Source organism: Oncorhynchus nerka, unplaced genomic scaffold, assembly GCF_034236695.1.
Source record: "Oncorhynchus nerka isolate Pitt River unplaced genomic scaffold, Oner_Uvic_2.0 unplaced_scaffold_970, whole genome shotgun sequence".
Lineage (NCBI taxonomy): Eukaryota > Metazoa > Chordata > Actinopteri > Salmoniformes > Salmonidae > Oncorhynchus > Oncorhynchus nerka.
Genome location: NW_027040345.1, coordinates 122,709 through 148,519, shown reverse-complemented (window position 1 = coordinate 148,519; position 25,811 = coordinate 122,709). Strand labels below are relative to the sequence as shown.

The 25,811-nt window shown below is 40.7% G+C and overlaps 1 protein-coding gene across 1 annotated transcript in view; it reads left to right on the top strand.

The window, feature by feature from the left end:
* The first annotated feature begins 1,084 nt into the window (after positions 1–1,084).
* LOC135570618 (NLR family CARD domain-containing protein 3-like) overlaps positions 1,085–25,811 on the top strand; it is a 36,769-nt gene continuing 12,042 nt past the window's right edge. The window contains 5 exon segments of the mRNA XM_065016563.1: positions 1,085–1,299; positions 2,496–2,594; positions 14,196–14,339; positions 17,771–17,887; positions 18,996–19,085. Of these exon segments, the coding sequence (XP_064872635.1) occupies positions 2,512–2,594; positions 14,196–14,339; positions 17,771–17,887; positions 18,996–19,085 (434 nt within the window). The 5' untranslated portion in view covers positions 1,085–1,299; positions 2,496–2,511.

Below are 25,811 nucleotides of genomic sequence, written 5' to 3'. Positions count from 1 at the left end.
TATGAATAACATTCCACCATGAGGTCACTAGGTAATAATGATACAATATGAATAAAATTCCACCATGAGGTCACTAGGTAATAATGATACAATATGAATAACATTCTACCATGAGGTCACTAGGTAATAATGATGTAATAATGATACAATATGAATAACATTCCACCATGAGGTCACTAGGTAATAATGATACAATATGAATAACATTCCACCATGAGGTCACTAGGTAATAATGATACAATATGAATAACATTCCACCATGAGGTCACTAGGTAATAATGATACAATATATGAATAACATTCTACCATGAGGTCACTAGGTAATAATGATACAATATGAATAACATTCCACCATGAGGTCACTAGGTAATAATGATACAATATGAATAACATTCCACCATTAGGTCACTAGGTAATAATGATACAATATGAATAATATTCCACCATTAGGTCACTAGGTAATAATGATACAATATGAATAACATTCCACCATGAGGTCACTAGGTAATAATGGTACAATATGAATAACATTCCACCATGAGGTCACTAGGTAATAATGATACAATATGAATAACATTCCACCATGAGGTCACTAGGTAATAATGATACAATATGAATAACATTCCACCATGAGGTCACTAGGTAATAATGATACAATATGAATAACATTCCACCATGAGGTCAATAGGTAATAATGATACAATATGAATAACATTCCACCATGAGGTCACTAGGTGATAATGGTACAATATGAGTAACATTCCACCATGAGGTCACTAGGTAATAATGATACAATATGAATAACATTCCACCATGAGGTCACTAGGTAATAATGATACAATATGAATAACATTCCACCATGAGGTCACTAGGTCATCTGACTGCAGGAAAGCAGTAGCTACACAGCGATGTTATTGGAAACACGGCTTTTCTGGTAAACAGGTTAAACTGGGTTTCTGATGATGCTGACATGGGGTCAGAGCTACTAAACTTTAACAGAAATGATGGAGTCCTAAATTAATCAGTAACAAAAATTACACAAAGTTTCCTGACATTGGGGAGGTGAATATACGGTTCCCAAGGTTTCATTCTCAACACAAAGGAAACTCTCACTGACTTGACATGTTCTGGTTTTGAATTCAGGCTGCAAGGTAAGAATCCTACCAGGGATTATTCATGTAGGATGTTGGTAGAAAGTTGAAGATACAGAGCCACTTGTCATCAGAAAGGTACTCTCTCAGCAGAACCGAAAATATTTCAATGACTTGACATGTTCTGGTTGTGAATTCAGGCTACAAGGTAAGAATCTTCCCAGGGATTATTGTAAAGTGTGAAGAGAAATTCAATGTATGGTGTTATTTTAGTGTAGTGAATGACAGTAAAACACTCAGATGTAACAGTCCATTTCACCTGGGACAGCTACGTGACAGTTCAATCATACAAAATTGCGCTAACTGGGGCATGAACCTCGGCAAGACGGAGCTGCTCTTCCTCCCGGGGAAGGACTGCCCGTTCCATGATCTCGCCATCACGGTTGACAACTCCATCGTGTCCTCCTCCCAGAGCGCTAAGAACCTGGCGTGATCCTGTACAACACCCTGTCAAACAGGAAAACTAACATCAAGGCGGTGGCCCCACCTGTATGTTCATGCTCTACAACATCCGGAGTAATAATGACCCTGCCTCACACATAAGCCCTAATCCAGGCACTTGTCATCTCCCGTCTGGATTACTGCATAACACCTGTTGGCTGGGCTCAAACCTGTGCCATTAAACCCCTACAACTTCCAGAAGCCCCAGCCCGGAGGTGTTTACAACCTTCCCAAGTTCAAACACGTCATGTCCTCCGTCTCTCCACTGGCTTCCAGTTGGAGCTTCTAATGCATCCGCTCTACAAGACCATGGTGCTTGCCTACGGAGCTGTGAGGGGAACGGCACCTCAGTACCTCCAGGCTCTGATCAGGCCCTACACCCAAACAAGGGCACTGTTCATCCACCTCTGGCCTGCTCGCCTCCCTACCACTGAGGAAGTACAGTTCCCGCTCAGCCCAGTCAAAACTGTTCATGCTCTGGCCCCCAATGGTGGAACAAACTCCCCACGATTAGCCAGGACAGCGGTGAGTCAATCACCTCCTTCCAGAGACACCTGAAACCCCACCTCTTTAAGGAATACCTGGGATAGGATAAAGTAATCCTTCTCACCCCCCCTTAAAAGACTTAGATGCATATTGTAAAGTGGCAGCTCCACTGGATGTCATAAGGTGAAAGCACCAATTTGTAAGTCGCTCTGGATAAGAGCGTCTGCTAAATGACTTAAATGTAAATGTAAATGTAAATGCATAGGCAAGTCACATTCAATAACATGTTGTTCATATATTGCGTAGGCAATGAAATGAAAAAACATATTGTTCATATATTCATATATTGTGGATATTTTACAATTTGTATATTTATTCATGTATTATAGTTCAATGACATGTTGGATCTCTGTTTAGGGGTCATTGCTCGAAAATGAGTCTCTCTGGGGAGAGAGAGGAGGGCAGCCAATTCTCTAAAATGAGTCTCTCTGGGGAACATGACACCAAAGCTAAGAGGTGAGATTACAATTTTGTTTAAGAATTTATGAAGAGTTTATATCCATAATTTTTTCACATTTGTGTTTTTTCATCAGAAATGAAGTCTTCTTGGTACCTTCATGTGTAAAATATTACTGTTCTAAGATTCATAGATTTTAGTGTCTGATACTTTCCCCTAAACGTCAACTGAGCGGTGCAGAGACACCATTCAAATGTGTGCAGATTCATTACATCTTCAGCTGGAAACACTAAGTGATGTTGTCCATCTGTGACCAAAGAGAAAGTGGTCTTAGTTCAATTCTATGAAATTATTTAGTATTTATTTTCATTTTGGGGGCTGAACATCACAGCACCCCATAATATTGTTACATCACAGCGAATAAAATTGTTTCATCACAGATGTTTTGTTACATCACAGTGAATATTGTTACATCACAGTGAATATTGTTAACAGCCTGATATTGTTACATCACAGTGAATATTGTTACATCACAGCGAATATTGTTACATCACAGCGAATATTGTTACATCACAGTGAATATTGTTACATCACAGTGAATATTGTTACATCACAGCGAATATTGTTACATCACAGTGAATATTGTTACATCACAGCAAGATGAAACTAATATTGTTACATTCTGATTCTCAAGTTTCATTTGATCTATAGAGCCCCACAGTGGAGGTGTCATAATACCCATAAGACCTGAGCGGTCAAACAGGGAAATGGTTCATTCAATAGTTTTATAGAGCCCCACAGTGGAGGTGTCATAATACCCATAACACCTAGCGGTCAAACAGGGAAATGGTTCCAATAGTTTTATAGAGCCCCACAGTGGAGGTGTCATAATACCCATAACACCTAGCGGTCAAACAGGGAAATGGTTCCAATAGTTTTATAGAGCCCCACAGTGGAGGTGTCATAATACCCATAACACCTAGCGCTCAAACAGGGAAATGGTTCCAATAGTTTTATAGAGCCCCACAGTGGAGGTGTCATAATACCCATAACACCTAGTGTTCAAACAGGAAATGGTTCAATAGTTTTATAGAGCCCCACAGTGGAGGTGTCATAATACCCATAACACCTAGCGGTCAAACAGGGAAACGGTTCCAATAGTTTTATAGAGCCCCACAGTGGAGGTGTCATAATACCCATAACACCTAGTGTTCAAACAGGGAAATTGTTCCAATAGTTTTATAGAGCCCCACAGTGGAGGTGTCATAATACCCATAACACCTAGTGTTCAAACAGGGAAATTGTTCCAATAGTTTTATAGAGCCCCACAGTGGAGGTGTCATAATACCCATAACACCTAGAGGTCAAACAGGGAAATTGTTCCAATAGTTTTATAGAGCTCCACAGTGGAGGTGTCATAATACCCATAACACCTAGTGTTCAAACAGGGTAATTGTTCCAATAGTTTTATAGAGCCCCACAGTGGAGGTGTCATAATACCCATAACACCTAGAGGTCAAACAGGGAAATTGTTCCAATAGTTTTATAGAGCTCACAGTGGAGGTGTTATAATACCCATAACACCTAGTGGTCAAACAGGGAAATGTGTTCCAATAGTTTTATAGAGCTCCACAGTGGAGGTGTTATAATACCCATAACACCTAGCGGTCAAACAGGGAAATGGTTCCAATAGTTTTATAGAGCCCCACAGTGGAGGTGTTATAATTCCCATAACACCTAGCGGTCAAACAGGGAAATGGTTCCAATTGTTTTATAGAGCCCCACAGTGGAGGTGTCATAATACCCATAACACCTAGTGGTCAAACAGGGAAATTGTTCCAATAGTTTTATAGAGCCCCACAGTGGAGGTGTTAGAGGGAATATGTAGAAACACTTTTTCTTTTGGATGGACACTTCTAATGTAACAAAATAATCAGCAGTGGTGCTGCAGTGGTGCTGCAGTGGTGCCTGGGTAATATCACTGGGGAAGACATGTTACAACACATGTGTTGTGTTGTGATAATAGTGGGTAATATAGTGGGTAATATCACTGGGGAAGACATGGTACACCACATGTGTTGTGATAATAGTGGGTAATATCACTGGGGAAGACATGTTACAACTGGTTGTGATAATAGTGGGTAATATAATGGGTAATATCACTGGGAAGACATGTTACAACACATGTGTTGTGATAATAGTGGGTAAGTATCACTGGGAAGACATGTTACACACATGTGTTGTGATAATAGTGGGTAATATCACTGGGGAAGACATGGGTACATGTGTGTGATAATAGTGGCACTATCACTGGGGAAGACATGTTACAAAACATGTGTTGTGATAATAGTGGGTAATATCACTGGGGAAGACATGTTACACCACATGTGTTGTGAAAATAGTGGGTTAATATCACAACAAATTGACATGTTACAACACATGTGTTGTGATAATAGTGGGTAATATAGTGGGTAATATCACTGGGGAAGACATGGCTAGTTACACCACATGTGTTGTGGTAATAGTGGGTAATATAGTGGGTAATATCACTGGGGTAGACATGTTACAACACATGTTTGTGATAATAGTGGTAATATAGTGGGTAATATCACTGGGAAGACATGTTACACCACATGTGTTGTGATTAGTGTTGTGATGTGAATACCAGTGGGTAATATCACTGGGGAAGACATTTAACCACATGTGTTGTGATAATAGTGGGTAATATCACTGGGGAAGACATGGTACAACACATGTGTTGTGATAATAGTGGGTAATATAGTGGGTAATATCACTGGGGAAGACATGTTACAACACATGTGTTGTGATAATAGGTGGCTATCAACACCTTTATTTAAAGACATGGCTACAACACATGTTTTGCTCTATAACCTGCTAGTTCATATTTTGCAACCTTTATTTATATAAGCCTAAGGCCCAGACAATAAGAAGACACAGTGGCAGATTAAATTCAACCACACCTTTGTTTCATCACTAAATCAGAGTTGTCTGTCCGGTAGTGGACTCCACAACACATATTGCATTTAACAGACAGTTACATCTAAAAGATACCAACAACTATTTAGTCTCATCAACGTAAGCTACATATGTGGCAGTCCATGGTTCTGATTTATGTGTGTGTGTGTGTGTGTGTGTGTGTGTGTGTGTGTGTGTGTGTGTGTGTGTGTGTGTGTGGTCCAAGCAGATTTCTCTAATTGTTGTTGATGTTGAAATTCAACACACGGACACTCACAGTCAAACTTAAATGAATCATTTAGTAACTGGAGATAATACAGTAGTTTAAACCACCTCAATGCACCACAGTAGAGAAGAGATGGCACCCTGTCACAGTCACCTGCATGAACCAAAAATGAGAGTGAGAGAAGAGATAGCACCCTGTCACAGTCACCTGCATGAACCAAAACAGAGTGAGAGAAGAGATGGCACCCTGTCACAGTCACCTGCATGAACCAAAACAGAGTGAGAGAAGAGATGGCACCCTGTCACAGTCACCTGCATGAACCAAAACAGAGTGAGAGAGAGATGGCACCCTGTCACAGTCACCTGCATGAACCAAAACAGAGTGAGAGAAGAGATGGCACCCTGTCTAGTCACCTGCATGAACCAAAACAGAGTGAGATAAGAAGAGATGGCACCCTGTCACAGTCACCTGCATGAACCAAAACAGAGTGAGAGAAGAGATTCTCTTCAGCAACAAAATTCAGAAGAACAAAACGGTCTATCACCCTGTCATACTGTTTAATTTAACCAGGTAGGCTAGTTGAGAACACCTTTATTTAACCAGGTAGGCTAGTTTGGATCAACAACAGTATAGTTACTCCTCAATACTAACCTCACTGACAGAGTTTAATGGCTGTGATAGGAGAACACTGAGGATGGATCAACAACATTATAGTTACTCCTCAATACTAACCTCACTGACAGAGTTTAATGGCTGTGATAGGGAGAACACTGAGGATGGATCAACAACATTATAGTTACTCCTCAATACTAACCTAACTGACAGAGTTTAATGGCTGTGATAGGAGAACACTGAGGATGGATCAACAACAGTATAGTTACTCCTCAATACTAACCTAACTGACAGAGTTTAATGGCTGTGATAGGAGAACACTGAGGATGGATCAACAACATTATAGTTACTCCTCAATACTAACCTCATTGACAGAGTTTAATGGCTGTGATAGGAGAACACTGAGGATGGATCAACAACATTATAGTTACTCCTCAATACTAACCTAATTGACAGAGTTTAATGGCTGTGATAGGAGAACACTGAGGATGGATCAACAACATTATAGTTACTCCTCAATACTAACCTAACTGACAGAGTTTAATGGCTGTGATAGGAGAACACTGAGGATGGATCAACAACAGTATAGTTACTCCTCAATACTAACCTCACTGACAGAGTTTAATGGCTGTGATAGGAGAACACTGAGGATGGATCAACAACAGTATAGTTACTCTTCAATACTAACCTCATTGACAGAGTGAAAAGAAGGAAGCCTGTACAGAATAACAATATTCTAAAACATGCATCCTGTTTGCAACAAGGCACTAAAGCAAAACTGCAAAAACATGTGGCAAAGCAGTTCACTTTTTGTCCTGAATACAAAGTGTTATGTTTGGGGCAAATCCAATACAACCCCTTACTGACTGCCAGTCTCCATATGTTGAAGCATAGTGGTCGCTGTTTGGGGCAAATCCAATACAACCCCTTACTGACTGCCATTCTCCATATGTTGAAGCATAGTGGTGGCTGCATCATTTACATTTACATTGTAGTCATTTAGCAGACGGTTTGATCCAGCAGTGAGTCATTTAGCAGACGCTCTGATCCAGTAGTGAGTCATTTAGCAGACACTCTGATCCAGTAGTGAGTCATTTAGCAGACGCTCCGATCCAGTAATGAGTCATTTAGTAGACGGTCCGATCCAGTAGTGAGTCATTTAGCAGACGCTCTGATCCAGTAGTGAGTCATTTAGCAGACGCTCTGATCCAGTAGTGAGTCATTTAGCAGACGCTCTGATCCAGTAGTGAGTCATTTAGCAGACGCTCTGATCCAGTAGTGAGTCATTTAGCAGACGCTCTGATCCAGTAGTGAGTCATTTAGCAGGCGCTCTGATCCAGTAGTGAGTCATTTAGCAGACGCTCTGATCCAGTAGTGAGTCATTTAGCAGACGCTCTGATCCAGTAGTGAGTCATTTAGCAGACGCTCCGATCCAGTAATGAGTCATTTAGTAGACGCTCTGATCCAGTAGTGAGTCATTTAGCAGACGCTCTGATCCAGTAGTGAGTCATTTAGCAGACGCTCTGATCCAGTAGTGAGTCATTTTAGCAGACGCTCTGATCCAGTAGTGAGTATTTTAGCAGACGCTTGATCCAGTAGTGAGTCATTTAGCAGGCGCTCTGATCCAGTAGTGAGTCATTTAGCAGACGCTCTGATCCAGTAGTGAGTCATTTAGCAGGACTCTGATCCAGTAGTGAGTCATTTAGCAGACGCTCTGATCCAGTAGTGAGTCATTTAGCAGACGCTCTGATCCAGTAGTGAGTCATTTAGCAGACGATCTGATCCAGTAGTGAGTCATTTAGCAGACGCTCTGATCCAGTAGTGAGTCATTTAGAGACCTCTGATCCAGTAGTGAGTCATTTAGCAGACGCTCCGATCCAGTAATGAGTCATTTAGTAGACGCTCTGATCCAGTAGTGAGTCATTTTAGCAGACGCTCTGATCCAGTAGTGAGTCATTTAGCAGACGCTCTGATCCAGTAGTGAGTCATTTAGCAGAGGCTCTGATCCAGTAGTGAGTCATTTAGCAGACGCTCTGATCCTAGATAGTAATGAATCAGATTAGGAGACGCTCTGATCCAGTAGTGAGTCATTTAGCAGAGGCTCTGATCCAGTAGTGAGTCATTTGGAGAGGCGCTCTGATCCAGTAGTGAATCATTTATGAGAGATGCTCTGATCCAGATCATAATGAATCAGATTACATGGAGAGGGGACCTGATCCTAGATCATAATGAATCAGATTACATGGAGGGGGACTCTGATCCAGATAGTGAGATTTTACAGGGCTCTGATCCAGTAGGAGACCTGATCCTAGATCATAATTAATCAGATTAAATGGAGAGGGGGACCTGATCCTAGATCATAATTAATCAGATTACATGGAGAGGGGACCTGATCCTAGATCATAATGAATCAGATTACATGGAGAGGGGACCTGATCCTAGATCATAATGAATCAGATTACATGGACAGGGGGACCTGATCCTAGATCATAATGAATCAGATTACATGGAGAGGGGGACCTGATCCTAGATCATAATGAATCAGATTACATGGAGAGGGGACCTGATCCTAGATCATAATGAATCAGATTACATGGAGAGGGGGACCTGATCCTAGATCATAATTAATCAGATTACATGGAGAGGGGGACCTGATCCTACATCATAATGAATCAGATTACATGGAGAGGGGGACCTGATCCTAGATCACAATGAATCAGATTACATGGAGAGGGGAGACCTGATCCTAGATCATAATGAATCAGATTAGATGGAGAGGGGAGCTGATCCTAGATAGTAATGAATCAGATTAGATGGAGAGGTGGACCTGATCCTAGATCATAATGAATCAGATTAGATGGACAGGAGGAGCTGATCCTAGAGCAACGCTCCTCTTCTGGGACACTGCCTTTATGAAACAGAACACATAGTTGTAAAGTCTAGTTACAGCAGGTGTTTACTGCCATCTAGTGGAAGATACCAATACAACACTTTATTATCAGGGTGGGGAGGCGGCTGAGCTGAAACTGAAAGTAAAGTTGTTCTTTTGTTCAGGATCCATTTTGAGACGACAGAGCAGAAAAGACTATATGGAGATTATTGAAAAATAAAGTAAGTATTTCTGAACAATAATCTATTCTAATGGACAGAATAAGATAATTAATACCTGGAATGAGATATTACTATTTAGTAGAACTGCTACTTGAGCTGAGTTGCTGACAGACAGCAGATTTCAAAGTGTAAACTAATCAGTAGGCCGACATGTTATCAGTAAAACGTCTGGTAAAGATGGTGGAAGAGCTTTTCAATTATATGATTTTATGTTTATCTCAGGGTTTCTGAATCCTTTTGTTCTTACCAGCACTTACACTCCTGATTCAACTAATCATCACATATTTTAAAATAATTTAATATTCGAGGCATACAAATGAACATTCTCAAATGAAAACCCTTTGGGTTTGTAGGACTGCTTACAATTATTAAAGTCCTACAGTAACTCACATCTTGGAGAAAAAAACACAGCTAAACTTGGTTTTGAGTAAATTAATGTTTATCAAAAATAATGTAAGAGAGATGTCTTGAAGAAACGCGTCTGGGTTTAGAACTCAGTGTCTCAGTGCCCTGCGACAGTGGGAGTATCGTTTTGCATGGCCCGGTGCTACAGGTGAGTGGACATATAATTTATGGACCAATGGAATGGTCTAAAATGCTTAAACTCTGCTCCCCCCAGGAGCCGGGCAATGCAAACTAATTCCCCCAGTGATTGTTACTTTATTTCCTGGCGCAGTTCCAGAATGTATGAAATGGAAAGTAATTTTGTGGAGCTGAACTCAGTTCCAGAATGTCTGTTGAAACTGTGTCTCATATGGAACGTTAGAACAGTGGTGGAAACAGAACTCAGTTCCAGAATGTCTGTTGAAACTGTGTCTCATATGGAACGTTAGAACAGTGGTGGAAACAGAACTCAGTTCCAGAAGTTCCAGAATGTCTGTTAAACTGTGTCTCTCAGTTCCAGAATGTCTGTTAGAAACAGTGGTATGGAACGTTAGAACTCAGTTCTCAAACTGGAGTAAAAGTAAAGATTCCTTAATAGAAAATGACTCAAGTAAAAGTGAAAGTCACCCAGTAAAATACTACTTCAGGAAAAGTCTAGAAGTATTTGGTTTTAAATATAATTAAATATCAAAAGTAAAAGTAAAGTTGTAATAATTGAAAACTCCTTATATTAAGAAAACCAGACTGCACAATGTTCTTGTTATTTTAATTTATGGATAGCCAGGGTCACACTCAACACTCAGACACCATTTAAAAACAAAGCATTTGTGTTTAGTGAGTCCTCCAGATCAGAGGCATTAGGGATGACCAGCGATGTTCTGTTGATAATTGTGCAAATTGGACAATTTTCTGTCCTGCTAAGCATTCAAAATGTAATGAGTACCTTTGGCTGTCAGGGAAAATATACGGAGTAAAAAGTACATCATTCTATTTATGAATGTAGTGAAGTGAAAGTAAAAGTAAAAGTTGTTCAAAAATATAAATAGTAAAGTAAAGGATTCCCCCCACAAAAACTACTGAAGTAGTACTTTAAAGTATTTTACTGAAGTACTTTACACCACTGCATTAGAAGACAGATAAATGTGTTGATTTGAAGGAAATTCTATTCTACTGTATCTTAGTCTATGCATTACTCATCTCATATGTATATACTGTAATCTATTCTACTGTATCTTAGTCTATGCATTACTCATCTCATATGTATATACTGTATTCTATACTATTCTACTGTATCTTAGTCTATGCATTACTCATCTCATATGTATATACTCTATTATATTCTACTGTATCTTAGTCTATGCATTACTCATCTCATATGTATATACTGTATTCTATTCTACTGTATCTTAGTCTATGTATTACTCATCTCATATGTATATACTGTATTCTATTCTACTGTATCTTAGTCTATGCATTACTCATCTCATATGTATATACTGTATTCTATTCTACTGTATCTTAGTCTATGTATTACTCATCTCATATGTATATACTGTATTCTATTCTACTGTATCTTAGTCTATTTGATTTAGATTACTCATCTCATATGTATATACTATGTATTCTATACTATTCTACTGTATCATTTAGTCTATGCATTACTCATCTTATGTATATACTTTATTCTAACATTGCTGCGGGGACTATTCTACTGTATTTTAGTCTATGCATTACTCATCTCATATGTATATACTTCCAATTCATCCCAAAGGTGTTCAATGGACTGTATTTTAGTCTATGCATTACTCATCTCATATGTATATACTGGACCTCGCTATTCTATAAAGGGCCTATTCTACTGTATCTCAGTCTATGTATTACTCATCATCTCATTTACAGTTGGCATGTATTTTCCTGGCATCCACCAAACCCAGATTCCACTGCTCCAGAGTCCATACTGTATTCTATACTATTCTACTGTATTTTGCTGACAGTCTATGCCGCTCTGACATTGTGACCAATAACATTTGATTTGATTTAGATTAGGTGATATACACTACATGACCAAAAGTATGTGGACACTTGCTAGTCGAACATCTCATTCCAAAATCATAGGCATTCCTATGGAGTTGGTCATTCCCTTTTGTTTATAACAGCCTCCACTCTTCTGGGTTTGGCTTTCCACTAGATGTTGGAACATTGCTTGCATACTTGCTTCTCTTCAGCCACATAACATTATGAGCATTAGGGGTTTAGGCTGGTCATCGGACACTGATGTTGGGTGATTTCATCTGCCTAACAAACTGCTAGTATACATTATAACCTAGTCGGCATTCAATTCAACCCCACTACCCAATAACCTGTTCAATGGAGTTGAAATCTACATATCAGGGCTCTGTATACATTATAACCAGTCAATAATTCTTCCAACAACCCCATCTCGACAAGCCATTACTGTATGGACCTCGCTTTGTGCTACTATACATATTGTCATGCTGAAACTGGAAAGGGCCTTCCCCAAACTGCCCCAACTTTAACCTAGTTACTTTACACAATGCATTCGGACAGGAAGCGTTTTCCTGGCATCCACCAAACCCAGATTCATACTGCTCCAGAGTCCAATGGCACTTTACATAATATAACATCTACACCACTCAACCCAATGCTATACATTATAACCTAGTCTACTTTACATGATCTTACATATCACTAACAACCCACTGCTTACATTATAACCTAGCCATAATAAACATCCATTTCATAAAACTCCTACTATGAACAGTTATTTTGCTGACATTGCAGTTTGGAACTCTTTACATAAGTATTGCAACCCAGGACAGATCATTTTTATGTGCTTCCACAACAACCCACTTATACATTATAACCAGTCCTCTGAGCTTGATATGGCCTAACCACTTCACTGTTGAGCCGTTGTTGCTAATATAACATCTAGATATTTCTACTTCACATTATAATAGCACTTACAGTTGAACATCTACATATCAGCTCTAGCAGGGCAGATATTTGACAAACTGGCATGTTGGAAAGGTGGCATCCTATCACTAACAACCCACTACTATACATTATAACGTTGAAAGGCACTGAGATCTTCAGTTAGGTCATTCTACTGCCAATGTTGTTTATGGAGATTGCATGGCTCTACTTTACACCTGTATAACACTTTATCACACCTGTCATTATAACAGTCTGTTTACTAATATAACATCTACATATCCACTAATTTGAAGGGGTCTCCATAATATAACATCTATATCACTTTATACATTATAACCTAGTCTACTTTACATAATATAACATCTACATATCACTAACTACTATACATTATAACCTAGTCTACTTTACATAATATAAAATCTACATATCACTACTATATACATTATAACCTGAGTCTACTTTACATAATATAACATCTGGTATCACTAACAACCCACTACTATACATTATAACCTAGTCTACTTTACATAATATAAAATCTGCATATCACTAACAACCCCACTACTATACATTATAACCTAGTCTACTTTACATAATATAACATCTACATATCACTAACAACCCACTACTATACATTATAACCTAGTCTACTTTACATAATATAAAATCTACATATCACTAACAACCCCACTACTATACATTATAACCTAGTCTACTTTACATAATATAACATCTCATCACTAACAACCCCACTGTTACTTTACATAATATAACATATCACTAACAACCCACTACTATACATTATAACCTAGCAAAAATATATAACATCTCTCACTTCAAAAAACCTTTCTGAATGGATCAATCAAATCAAATCAAATGTATTTATATAGCCCTTCGTACATCAGCTGATATCTCAAAGTGCTGTACAGAAACCCAGCCTAAAACCTCAAACAGCAAGCAATGCAGGTGAAGAAGCACGGTGGCTAGGAAAAACTCCCTAGAAAGGCCAAAACCTAGGAAAAAACCTAGAGAGGAACCAGGCTATGTGGGGTGGCCAGTCCTCTTCTGGCTGTGCCGGGTGGAGATTATAACAGAACATGGCCAAGATGTTCAAATGTTCATAAATGACCAGTATGGTTGAATAATAATAAGGCAGAACAGTTGAAACTGAAATCAATGATTTCCCCCCTCAGATCAATCATGTCCGTTTTAGCCCTTCTGTCTACATTCTCAGATACATTTAGAAAATAACATATTTAAAGACAATAAACAGCCACTTGACTGTTTCTATGTATGTTAGTAAATGTTTTATTTCTCAAAGAGATAATGAATACATGAGAACAAGAATTAGTTGTCACTGTGTTAATCACAACCAACATGCTGGATCTCTGTTTAGGGGTCAGTGCTCTAAAATGAGTCTCTCTGGGGAGAGAGAGGAGGGGGGCCCTGCCTCTAAAATGAGTCTCTCTGGGGAGAGAGAGGAGGGGGGCCCTGCCTCTAAAATTCATCTCTCTGAGGGACATGACACCAAAGCTAAGAGGTAAGATGACAATTTAATGAATAATTTATAAAGTTTATTTCCAAAATAAATAGCTATCTTAAGATGAATGCACTTACTGTAAATCACTCTGGATAAGAGCATCTGCTAAATCAGGAGTTCTCAATCCGGGGTCTGTGGAGGTACTGCAGGGGTTCTCAATCCGGGGTCTGGGGAGGTACTGCAGGGGTTCTCAATCTGGGGTCTGTGGAGGTACTGCAGGGGTTCTCAATCCGGGGTCTGTGGAGGTACTGCAGGGGTTCTCAATCCGGGGTCTGTGGAGGTACTGCAGGGGTTCTCAATCTGGGGTCTGTGGAGGTACTGCAGGGGTTCTCAATCCGGGGTCTGTGGAGGTACTGCAGGGGTTCTCAATCCGGGGTCTGTGGAGGTACTGCAGGGGTTCTCAATCCGGGGTCTGTGGAGGTACTGCAGGGGTTCTCAATCCGGGGTCTGTGGAGGTACTGCAGGGGTTCTCAATCCGGGGTCTGTGGAGGTACTGCAGGGGTTCTCAATCCGGGGTCTGTGGAGGTACTGCAGGGCTTCTCAATCCGGGGTCTGTGGAGGTACTGCAGGGGTTCTCAATCCGGGGTCTGTGGAGGTACTGCAGGGGTTCTCAATCCGGGGTCTGTGGAGGTACTGCAGGGGTTCTCAATCCGGGGTCTGTGGAGGTACTGCAGGGCTTCTCAATCCGGGGTCTGGGGAGGTACTGCAGGGGTTCCGCGGCACCCTGACTGTACTCGTTGCAATGTCAGACATTTGATAGGATTTTTACATGACACAACCACTTTGCCTGCTCTTAATTATTGCCTAATATAATGGAATGCATGTTTTTTTAACCAATTGTGATGGTTGTTACCAGAATATTGACAATATAACCGTTATATCAACACTCTCTTCACACCCGTTTAACAACTCTAAATATCTTTGGCATAGTAGGCATCAAGTCCCTTGCCAATAATGTTGCCTACAATGTTCATTTTCATTGAACACATATTACACCCCAGATACCTTCAATTGCCCAATTTATATCCATCCCCAATTTAGGAGTATTTTTTAACAATATGATGTTGCGCTCCAAAGAGAGAACTTGAAATAACATGATGTAGATAATTAAATCATCAAAAGAAAAACGTGTTTAGAAAACAAGGTTCCTTATAGAGCCAAAAAGGCTTCTATCACTTCCTTAAAATATGAAATCAATAAAAGTTATATATATTTTTGGGTTCAGTGAAGAAGAACCTCTAGAGTTCTGATCAACAAAAGGTTCATGTTTTGAGGATGTGAACCCAGCAGCCCTCCAGTGGTCAGATCAATTCCACCTGTTTTTTCCAGCGCCCGGCCCGGGATTTGAACCAGCCACCCTTCGGTCACAGCTCCAACTCCAACCTGAGTTAATCTTCAGAAATAAGCATGAGTTAATCTGCCAAAATGAAGACAAAATGCTATGCATACATGGTATCACTTGTTATGCATAATTATCATACATAACTCATCGCCAAAAGCACAAGACATACTGTTGCATGTAGGTCTATATTATTAATGGATTGATCACATAGAAATATAAAACATTATTTTTAACTACTGCAATGCAATTACATGTGGCGCAGGAACCACTGACTCACTGCATTATTCTATAGTATTATCAAGACACCTGCTGTTAACTCTTAACTACTTAGGACACCTGCTGTTAACTCTTAACTGCTTAGGACAGCTCACGAGGTGTCCTAAATATCTGCTGACTAGGTGGGTAGGTAATTTAGGCAATGGGTAGGTAACTAGGTCATTTATACCCATAAGTGTAAAATGTCTTTATTCTCAGCACTTATACGACCAATTTTCTACTCAGACACTTTGGCGATATGGACCCAGATCTCAACATATTGTCATAAAAAAACTGAATGTTTGATCTCAAAATGTTGTTATAATTTTGTAAAAATGTTTGTTAAACATAATAATAAAAAATGAATATTACTAATGTAACCCACTGTAAAGACTGGGTTTAGTTGATTGTGTTGCACTGATCATGTCCGCGTTCTGGAACTGTCCGCGTCCCCGTACAGAACTGTCCGCGTCCACGTTCGGTGTGGATATTGTCCGGTTACGCGCAGAGTGGACTGAGGTGATCTTGGGGAATAACGACAGTTTGTTTTAGTGTTGAGACACCGAAGTTTATTGTTCAATTTGCTTTTTTCTTTACGGTGAGGGACATTATGAGTGTAGCCAGATCCTTTTCACTCTCTATCCTCGTTTCATTTCGTGGTTCACCGGATTCATCATCGAGACGAGGGACAGACGAACGACCTGCTAGCTAGTCGGTACAGCTCGGTAAGCTAGCTAGCTACTCTACCAGCAGCATCCTAGTTATCCTAGCTAGTCGGTACAGCTCGGTAAACTAGCTAGCTACTCTACCAACAGCATCCTAGTTATCCTAGCTAGTCGGTACAACTCGGTAATCTAGTTTGCTAATCTACCAACAGCATCCTAGTTATCCTAGCTAGTCGGTACAGCTCGGTAAACTAGTTTGCTAATCTACCAACAGCATCCTAGTTATTCTAGCTAGTCGGTACAGCTCGGTAATCTAGTTTGCTACTCTACCAACAGCATCCTAGTTATCCTAGCTAGTCGGTACAGCTCGGTAATCTAGTTTGCTAATCTACCAACAGCATCCTAGTTATTCTAGCTAGTCGGTACAGCTCGGTAAACTAGCTAGTTACTCTACCAGCAGCATCCTAGTTACCATAGCTAGTCGGTACAGCTCGGTAAACTAGTTTGCTAATCTACCAACAGCATCCTAGTTATTCTAGCTAGTCGGTACAGCTCGGTAATCTAGTTTGCTAATCTACCAACAGCATCCTAGTTATTCTAGCTAGTCGGTACAGCTCGGTAAGCTAGCTAGCTACTCTACCAGCAGCATCCTAGTTATCCTAGCTACCACTACATCATCACCGGCTCCCCGGTTGTTTCTGTAGTGTTTAAACCCTCTGTGTCCAAGGACCGAACTTTTGAATATTATTTTCAGGACGCCTCAATAGCAGGTATTGAACACCGGGTAAATAATCACTAGTCAGAACCTCAACCTCAGTATACATTCATTATAAAAAATCTATTTAATATCTGATATTGTGAGTAAACAACCTCGAGAGTGCGTCTTCCAGCCCTCCAATAAATCACATCATTCAACCCTCCCGGTTAGTAAATTTACCTCAACATGCCCCCGGAGAAGGCAGAGTAACGACACCAGCCTTTTAGCGGGGCTGATAGACTGACTACAACGCTCGCGTCGATAAATTAATCTCGTTATTAAAAATGACACTCTGCTCGCGCGCTGCAACGAGCGTCTAGAAGTCAGTTCTATTTGTGAAACTCTTCTTATGTTTCCCCATCTGAGCTCAGAGTAGATGAGAGATGTAATGTTTGTCTCTGTTGTGTTGAAGCCCAATCAAGCAGGAGAGACCAGCCTCCCCTGTTCCCAGCTGTGTGTCCATGAAGAGTGACCGGTCTATGAATCAACCTATAGAGTTTAGAGAGGGAGACTTTTCTACTGAACAAAGGTAAGAAGAACTCATGGGTCCTGGTCAGTGAGTTAAACAACACTGTCTCTAGTCATTTCTCCTCCCATTTTCCCATTTATTGTTGTTGTTTTCATAATCAATAGGCTAATCATTTTGTCCATTTTCATAGTCCTAAAACAATATTAAACAAACACAACATTCCCTCCCTGTGTGTGTGTGTGTGTGTGTGTGTGTGTGTGTGTGTGTGTGTGAACTCCCTGGATGAGGAGATGTAATCTCATGTTTTGTCCACAGAAACCAACAGGAGAGATCAGAGTCAGAGATTCTCAGTGACTCAGTACTGGTTCTCCTTATAGCCTCATTATTACCTCAACTACCCGGTACCCTGCACATTGACTCAGTACTGGTTCTCCTTATAGTCTCATTATTACCTCAACTACCTGGTACCCTGCACATTGACTCAGTACTGGTTCTCCTTATAGTCTCATTATTACCTCAACTACCTGGTACCCTGCACATTGACTCAGTACTGGTACTCCTTATAGTCTCATTATTACCTCAACTACCTGGTACCCTGCACATTGACTCAGTACTGGTTCTCCTTATAGTCTCATTATTACCTCAACTACCTGGTACCCTGCACATTGACTCAGTACTGGTACTCCTTATAGTCTCATTATTACCTCAACTACCCGGTACCCTGCACATTGACTCAATACTGGTTATCCTTATAGTCTCATTATTACCTCAACTACCTGGTACCCTGCACATTGACTCAGTACTGGTACTCCTTATAGCCTCATTATTACCTCAACTACCTGGTACCCTGCACATTGACTCAGTACTGGTACTCCTTATAGTCTCATTATTACCTCAACTACCCGGTACCCTGCACATTGACTCAATACTGGTTATCCTTATAGTCTCATTATTACCTCAACTACCTGGTACCCTGCACATTGACTCAGTACTGGTACTCCTTATAGCCTCATTATTACCTCAACTACCTGGTACCCTGCACATTGACTCAGTACTGGTACTCCTTATAGTCTCATTATTACCTCAACTACCTGGTACCCTGCATATTGACTCAGTACTGGTTCTCCTTATAGTCTCATAATTTTTATTTTGTGTTACTATTTCCAAGGTTTAAGGGCAACGTAGCACGTCTGGTGAACAGGGCAGAGTCCCATATCATCAGGCAAACCAGTAGAAACTGGATCAGCAGCACAACAAGGTATCACGTCCAGATCATGTATCAATACTGATAGTATAGAAAGAAAGGGAGCACTGCTCTCAGATCAGCTTTCTCCATTCAAATATTTCCTTAACATTATAATTATGTCACAATACTGACCACAAAGATTGAGGAGACTTATTCTAATGCTTACCCAATTAAAATGCAGTAAATCCCAGATTTGACATTGTGTTCATGTTACACATCATTAAATATAATGAGACAAATTACAGAGTAGCCTACATGTAGCAAAATAGAACTCAATATATTGAACAATATGATTGAAATAGGCCTAAAGCCAACAGTTCATAGTTTAATGCAGTCATCTCGGTTTTCATTTGAAGCAAATTTGTAGAAGTCCCTTGTTTGAATCAATTGCAAAGACGTTGGCAACTTTGTTCTGAATTTATCGGTGTCACAGAGAGACTGATAAACCATGTGATTATATGTTTAGCAGAGATCTTCTGTGTATAAAGTCATGCGGAAGGGCAAAAAATTATCTAACGACTCACTCAGCTGATCTACGAGTGGTGTTAGATTACTCAGCTGTTCTAGTGGTCTGAGGCAGGTGTTAGTTTACTCAGCTGTTCTAGTGGTCTGAGGCAGGTGTTATATTACTCAGCTGTTCTAGTGGTCTGAGGCAGGTGTTAGTTTACTCAGCTGTTCTAGTGGTCTGAGGCAGGTGTTAGTTTACTCAGCTGTTCTAGTGGTCTGAGGCAGGTGGTAGATTACTCAGCTGTTCTAGTGGTCTGAGGCAGGTGGTAGATTACTCAGCTGTTCTAGTAGTCTGAGGCAGGTGGTAGATTACTCAGCTGTTCTAGTGGTCTGAGGCAGGTGTTAGATTACTCAGCTGTTCTAGTGGTCTGAGGCAGGTGTTAGATCACTCAGCTGTTCTAGTGGTCTGAGGCAGGTGTTAGATTACTCAGCTGTTTGTGTGGTCTGAGACAGTTGTTAGATTACTCAGCTGTTCTAGTGGTCTGAGACAGGTGTTAGATTACTCAGCTGTTCTAGTGGTCTGAGGCAGGTGTTAGATTACTCAGCAGTTCTAGTGGTCTGAGGCAGGTGTTAGATTACTCAGCTGTTTGTGTGGTCTGAGACAGGTGTTAGATTACTCAGCTGTTCTAGTGGTCTGAGACAGGTGTTAGATTACTCAGCTGTTCTAGTGGTCTGAGGCAGGTGTTAGATTACTCAGCTGTTCTAGTGGTCTGAGACAGGTGTTAGATTACTCAGCTGTTCTAGTGGTCTGAGACAGGTGTTAGATTACTCAGCTGATCTAGTGGTCTGAGGCAGGTGTTAGATCACTCAGCTGTTCTAGTGGTCTGAGGCAGGTGTTAGATTACTTAGCTGTTCTAGTGGTCTGAGACAGGTGGTAGATTACTCAGCTGTTCTAGTGGTCTGAGGCAGGTGGTAGATTACTCAGCTGTTCTAGTGGTCTGAGTCAGGAGGTGTTAGATTACTCGGCTGTTCTAGTGGTCTGAGGCAGGTGTTAGATTACTCAGCTGTTCTAGTGGTCTGAGGCAGGTGGTAGATTACTCAGCTGTTCTAGTGGTCTGAGGCAGGTATTAGATCACTCGGCTGTTCTAGTGGTCTAAGGCAGGTGTTCGATCACTCAGCTGTTCTAGTGGTCTGAGGCAGGTGTTAGATTACTCAGCTGTTCGTGTGGTCTGAGACAGGTGTTAGATTACTCAGCTGTTCTAGTGGTCTGAGGCAGGTGGTAGATTACTCAGCTGATCTAGTGGTCTGAGGCAGGTGTTAGATCACTCAGCTGTTCTAGTGGTCTGAGGCAGGTGGTAGATTACTCAGCTGTTCTAGTGGTCTGAGGCAGGTGTTAGATCACTCAGCTGTTCTAGTGGTCTGAGGCAGGAGGTGTTAAATTACTCAGCTGTTCTAGTGGTCTGAGTCAGGAGGTGTTAGATTACTCAGCTGTTCTAGTGGTCTGAGGCAGGTGGTAGATTACTCAGCTGTTCTAGTGGTCTGAGTCAGGAGGTGTTAGATTACTCAGCTGTTCTAGAGGTCTGAGACAGGTGTTAGATCACTCAGCTGTTCTAGAGGTCTGAGACAGGTGTTAGATTACTCAGCTGTTCTAGTGGTCTGAGACAGGTGTTAGATTACTCAGCTGTTCTAGAGGTCTGAGACAGGTGTTAGATCACTCAGCTGTTCTAGAGGTCTGAGACAGGTGTTAGATCACTCAGCTGTTCTAGTGGTCTGAGACAGGTGTTAGATTACTCAGCTTTTCTAGAGGTCTGAGACAGGTGTTAGATTACTCAGCTGTTCTAGTGGTCTGGCATTCTAGATTCTAGCAGTACTACTGATTTCTCTGAGAGTGAGGCAGATATATATTATTACTGTGTAAAACCTATTAGTACTACTGATTTCTCTGAGAGTGGGGCAGATATATATTATTACTGTATAAAACCTAGCAGTACTACTGATTTCTCTGAGAGTGAGGCAGATATATATTATTACTGTGTAAAACCTAGCAGTACTACTGATTTCTCTGAGAGTGAGGCAGATATATATTATTACTGTATAAAACCTAGCAGTACTACTGATTCCTCTGAGAGTGAGACAGATATGTAGCACTTAAGAAAAAAACATGATTATTTTTTCTTTTTGAAAGGAAACCATCAAGTGATAGATTTTAAACAAATGCATGTCTGTCATTGAACAACCCCATGCCGTGATTAGATAGTGGAAAAAAACACCAATCTTTTTTTAGATAATTTTCATAATTTCTTTAAATAATAAAAGCTAATTTAGATAATTTTCTGAAAAAATAAATACTCCTGGTATATACCAGGTATCTAATCACAGAGTAAATACTCCTGGTATATACCAGGTATCTAATCACAGAGTAAATACTCCTGGTATATACCAGGTATCTAAACACAGAGTAAATACTCCTGGTATATACCAGGTATCTAAACACAGAGTAAATACTCCTGGTATATACCAGGTATCTAATCACAGAGTAAATACCAGGTATCTTACACAGAGTAAATACTCCTGGTATATACCAGGGAATTAAACACAGAGTAAATACTCCTGGTATATACCAGGTTTCTAATCACAGAGTAAATACTCCTGGTATATACCAGGTATCTAAACACAGAGTAAATACTCCTGGTATATACCAGGTATCTAAGCACAGAGTAAATACTACTGGTATATACCAGGTATCTAATCACAGAGTAAATACTCCTGGTATATACCAGGTTTCTATCACAGAGTAAATACTCCTGATATTGATACAAATAGCGTGTTTGTGTTCAAAATGTTAAACACAGGTTCTACAAATCCCAGGGCACAAAACAGACACGGTTTTAAAAATCTAACTTTTAAAAGGTTGTATTCTGTTAACTCATACCCAAGTAAAACTGAATGCTCTTCAACTGATCGCTGCCTGCACCCGCCCACCTGACTAGCATCACTACTCTGGACGGCTCTGACTTAGAATACGTGGACAACTACAAATACCCACCCGACTAGCATCACTACTCTGGACGGTTCTGACTTAGAATACGTGGACAATTACAGATACCCAACCGACTAGCATCACTACTCTGGACGGTTCTGACTTAGAATACGTGGACAACTACAGATACCCACCCGACTAGCATCACTACTCTGGACGGCTCTGACTTAGAATACGTGGACAACTACAAATACCTGGGTGTCTGGTTAGACTGTAAACTCTCCTTCCAGACTCACATTAAGCATCTCCAATCCAAAATTAAATCTAGAATCAGCTTCCTATTTCGCAACAAAGCCTCCTTCACTCATGCTGCCAAACATACCCTCGTAAAACTGACTAGCCTACCGACTGTCATTTACAAAATAGCCTCCAACACTCTACTCAGCAAATCGGATGCAGTCTATCACAGTGCCATCCGTTTTGTCACCAAAGCCCCATACACTACCCACCACTGCGACCTGTATGCTGTTGTTGGCTGGTCCTCACTACACATTCGCCGCCAAACCCACTGGCTCCAGGTTATCTGTAAGTCTTTGCTAGGTAAAGCCACGCTTTATCTCAGCTCACTGGTCACCATAGCAACACCCACTTGTAGCACGCGCTCCAGCAGGTATAGTTCACTGGTCATCCCCAAAGCCAACACCACTATGGCACTATGGCCTATCTATTGCCTTAATTCCCTAATCGTACTACATCTGCACACACTGAACACAGATTGTTCTATTGTGTTACCGACTGTCCGTTTGCTAATCCCTTTCTATTGTGTTACCGACTGTCCGTTTGCTAATCCCTTTCTATTGTGTTACCGACTGTCCGTTTGCTAATCCCTTTCTATTGTGTTACCGACTGTCCGTTTGCTAATCCCTTTCTATTGTGTTACCGACTGTCCGTTTGCTAATCCCTTTCTATTGTGTTACCGACTGTCCGTTTGCTAATCCCTTTCTATTGTGTTACCGACTGTCCGTTTGCTAATCCCTTTCTATTGTGTTACTGTCAGTTTGCTAATCCCTTTCTATTGTGTTACCGACTGTCCGTTTGCTAATCCCTTTCTATTGTGTTACCGACTGTCCGTTTGCTAATCCCTTTCTATTGTTACCGACTGTCCGTTTGCTAATCCCTTTCTATTGTGTTACTGACTGTCCGTTTGCTAATCCCTTTCTACTGTGTTACCGACTGTCCGTTTGCTAATCCCTTTCTATTGTGTTACCGACTGTCCGTTTGCTAATCCCTTTCTATTGTGTTACCGACTGTCCGTTTGCTAATCCCTTTCTATTGTGTTACTGACTGTCCGTTTGCTAATCCCTTTCTATTGTTACCGACTGTCCGTTTGCTAATCCCTTTCTATTGTGTTACTGACTGTCCGTTTGCTAATCCCTTTCTATTGTGTTACCGACTGTCCGTTTGCTAATCCCTTTCTATTGTGTTACTGTCCGTTTGCTAATCCCTTTCTATTGTGTTACCGACTGTCAGTTTGCTAATCCCTTTCTATTGTGTTACCGACTGTCCGTTTGCTAATCCCTTTCTATTGTGTTACCGACTGTCCGTTTGCTAATCCCTTTCTATTATGTTACCGACTGTCAGTTTGCTAATCCCTTTCTATTGTGTTACCGACTGTCCGTTTGCTAATCCCTTTCTATTGTGTTACCGACTGTCCGTTTGCTAATCCCTTTCTATTGTGTTACCGACTGTCCGTTTGCTAATCCCTTTCTATTGTGTTACCGACTGTCCGTTTGCTAATCCCTTTCTATTGTGTTACCGACTGTCCGTTTGCTAATCCCTTTCTATTGTGTTACCGACTGTCCGTTTGCTAATCCCTTTCTATTGTGTTACCGACTGTCAGTTTGCTAATCCCTTTCTATTGTGTTACCGACTGTCCGTTTGCTAATCCCTTTCTATTGTGTTACCGACTGTCAGTTTGCTAATCCCTTTCTATTGTGTTACCGACTGTCCGTTTGCTAATCCCTTTCTATTGTGTTACCGACTGTCCGTTTGCTAATCCCTTTCTATTGTGTTACCGACTGTCCGTTTGCTAATCCCTTTCTATTGTGTTACCGACTGTCCGTTTGCTAATCCCTTTCTATTGTGTTACCGACTGTCCGTTTGCTAATCCCTTTCTATTGTGTTACCGACTGTCCGTTTGCTAATCCCTTTCTATTGTGTTACCGACTGTCCGTTTGCTAATCCCTTTCTATTGTGTTACCGACTGTCAGTTTGCTAATCCCTTTCTATTGTGTTACCGACTGTCCGTTTGCTAATCCCTTTCTATTGTGTTACCGACTGTCCGTTTGCTAATCCCTTTCTATTGTGTTACCGACTGTCCGTTTGCTAATCCCTTTCTATTGTGTTACCGACTGTCCGTTTGCTAATCCCTTTCTATTGTGTTACCGACTGTCCGTTTGCTAATCCCTTTCTATTGTGTTACCGACTGTCCGTTTGCTAATCCCTTTCTATTGTGTTACCGACTGTCCGTTTGCTAATCCCTTTCTATTGTGTTACCGACTGTCCGTTTGCTAATCCCTTTCTATTGTGTTACCGACTGTCCGTGTTACCGACTGTCTTTTGCTAATCCCTTTCTATTGTGTTACCGACAGTCCGTTTGCTAATCCCTTTCTATTGTGTTACTGACTGTCCGTTTGCTAATCCCTTTCTATTGTGTTACTGACTGTCCGTTTGCTAATCCCTTTCTATTGTGTTACCGACTGTCTGTTTGCTAATCCCTTTCTATTGTGTTACCGACAGTCCGTTTGCTAATCCCTTTCTATTGTGTTACTATTGTCCGTTAATCCGACTGTCCGTTTGCTAATCCCTTTCTATTGTGTTACTGACTGTCCGTTTGCTAATCCCCCTTTCTATTGTGTTACCGACTGTCCGTTTGCTAATCCCTTTCTATTGTGTTACTGACTGTCCGTTTGCTAATCCCTTTCTATTGTGTTACTGACTGTCCGTTTGCTAATCCCTTTCTATTGTGTTACCGACTGTCCGTTTGCTAATCCCTTTCTATTGTGTTACTGACTGTCCGTTTGCTAATCCCTTTCTATTGTGTTACCGACTGTCCGTTTGCTAATCCATGTGGAACTCTAAATTGTTGTTTTTGTCGCACAGCTTTGCTTTATCTTGGCCAGGTCGCAGTTGTAAATGAGAACTTGTTCTTAATAGGCCAACCTGGTTAAATAAAGGTTAAATAAAATGACAAATAAATAACTTAATTACCAATTATTAGAAGGAAAACTATTTCACTCATATTTTAATAC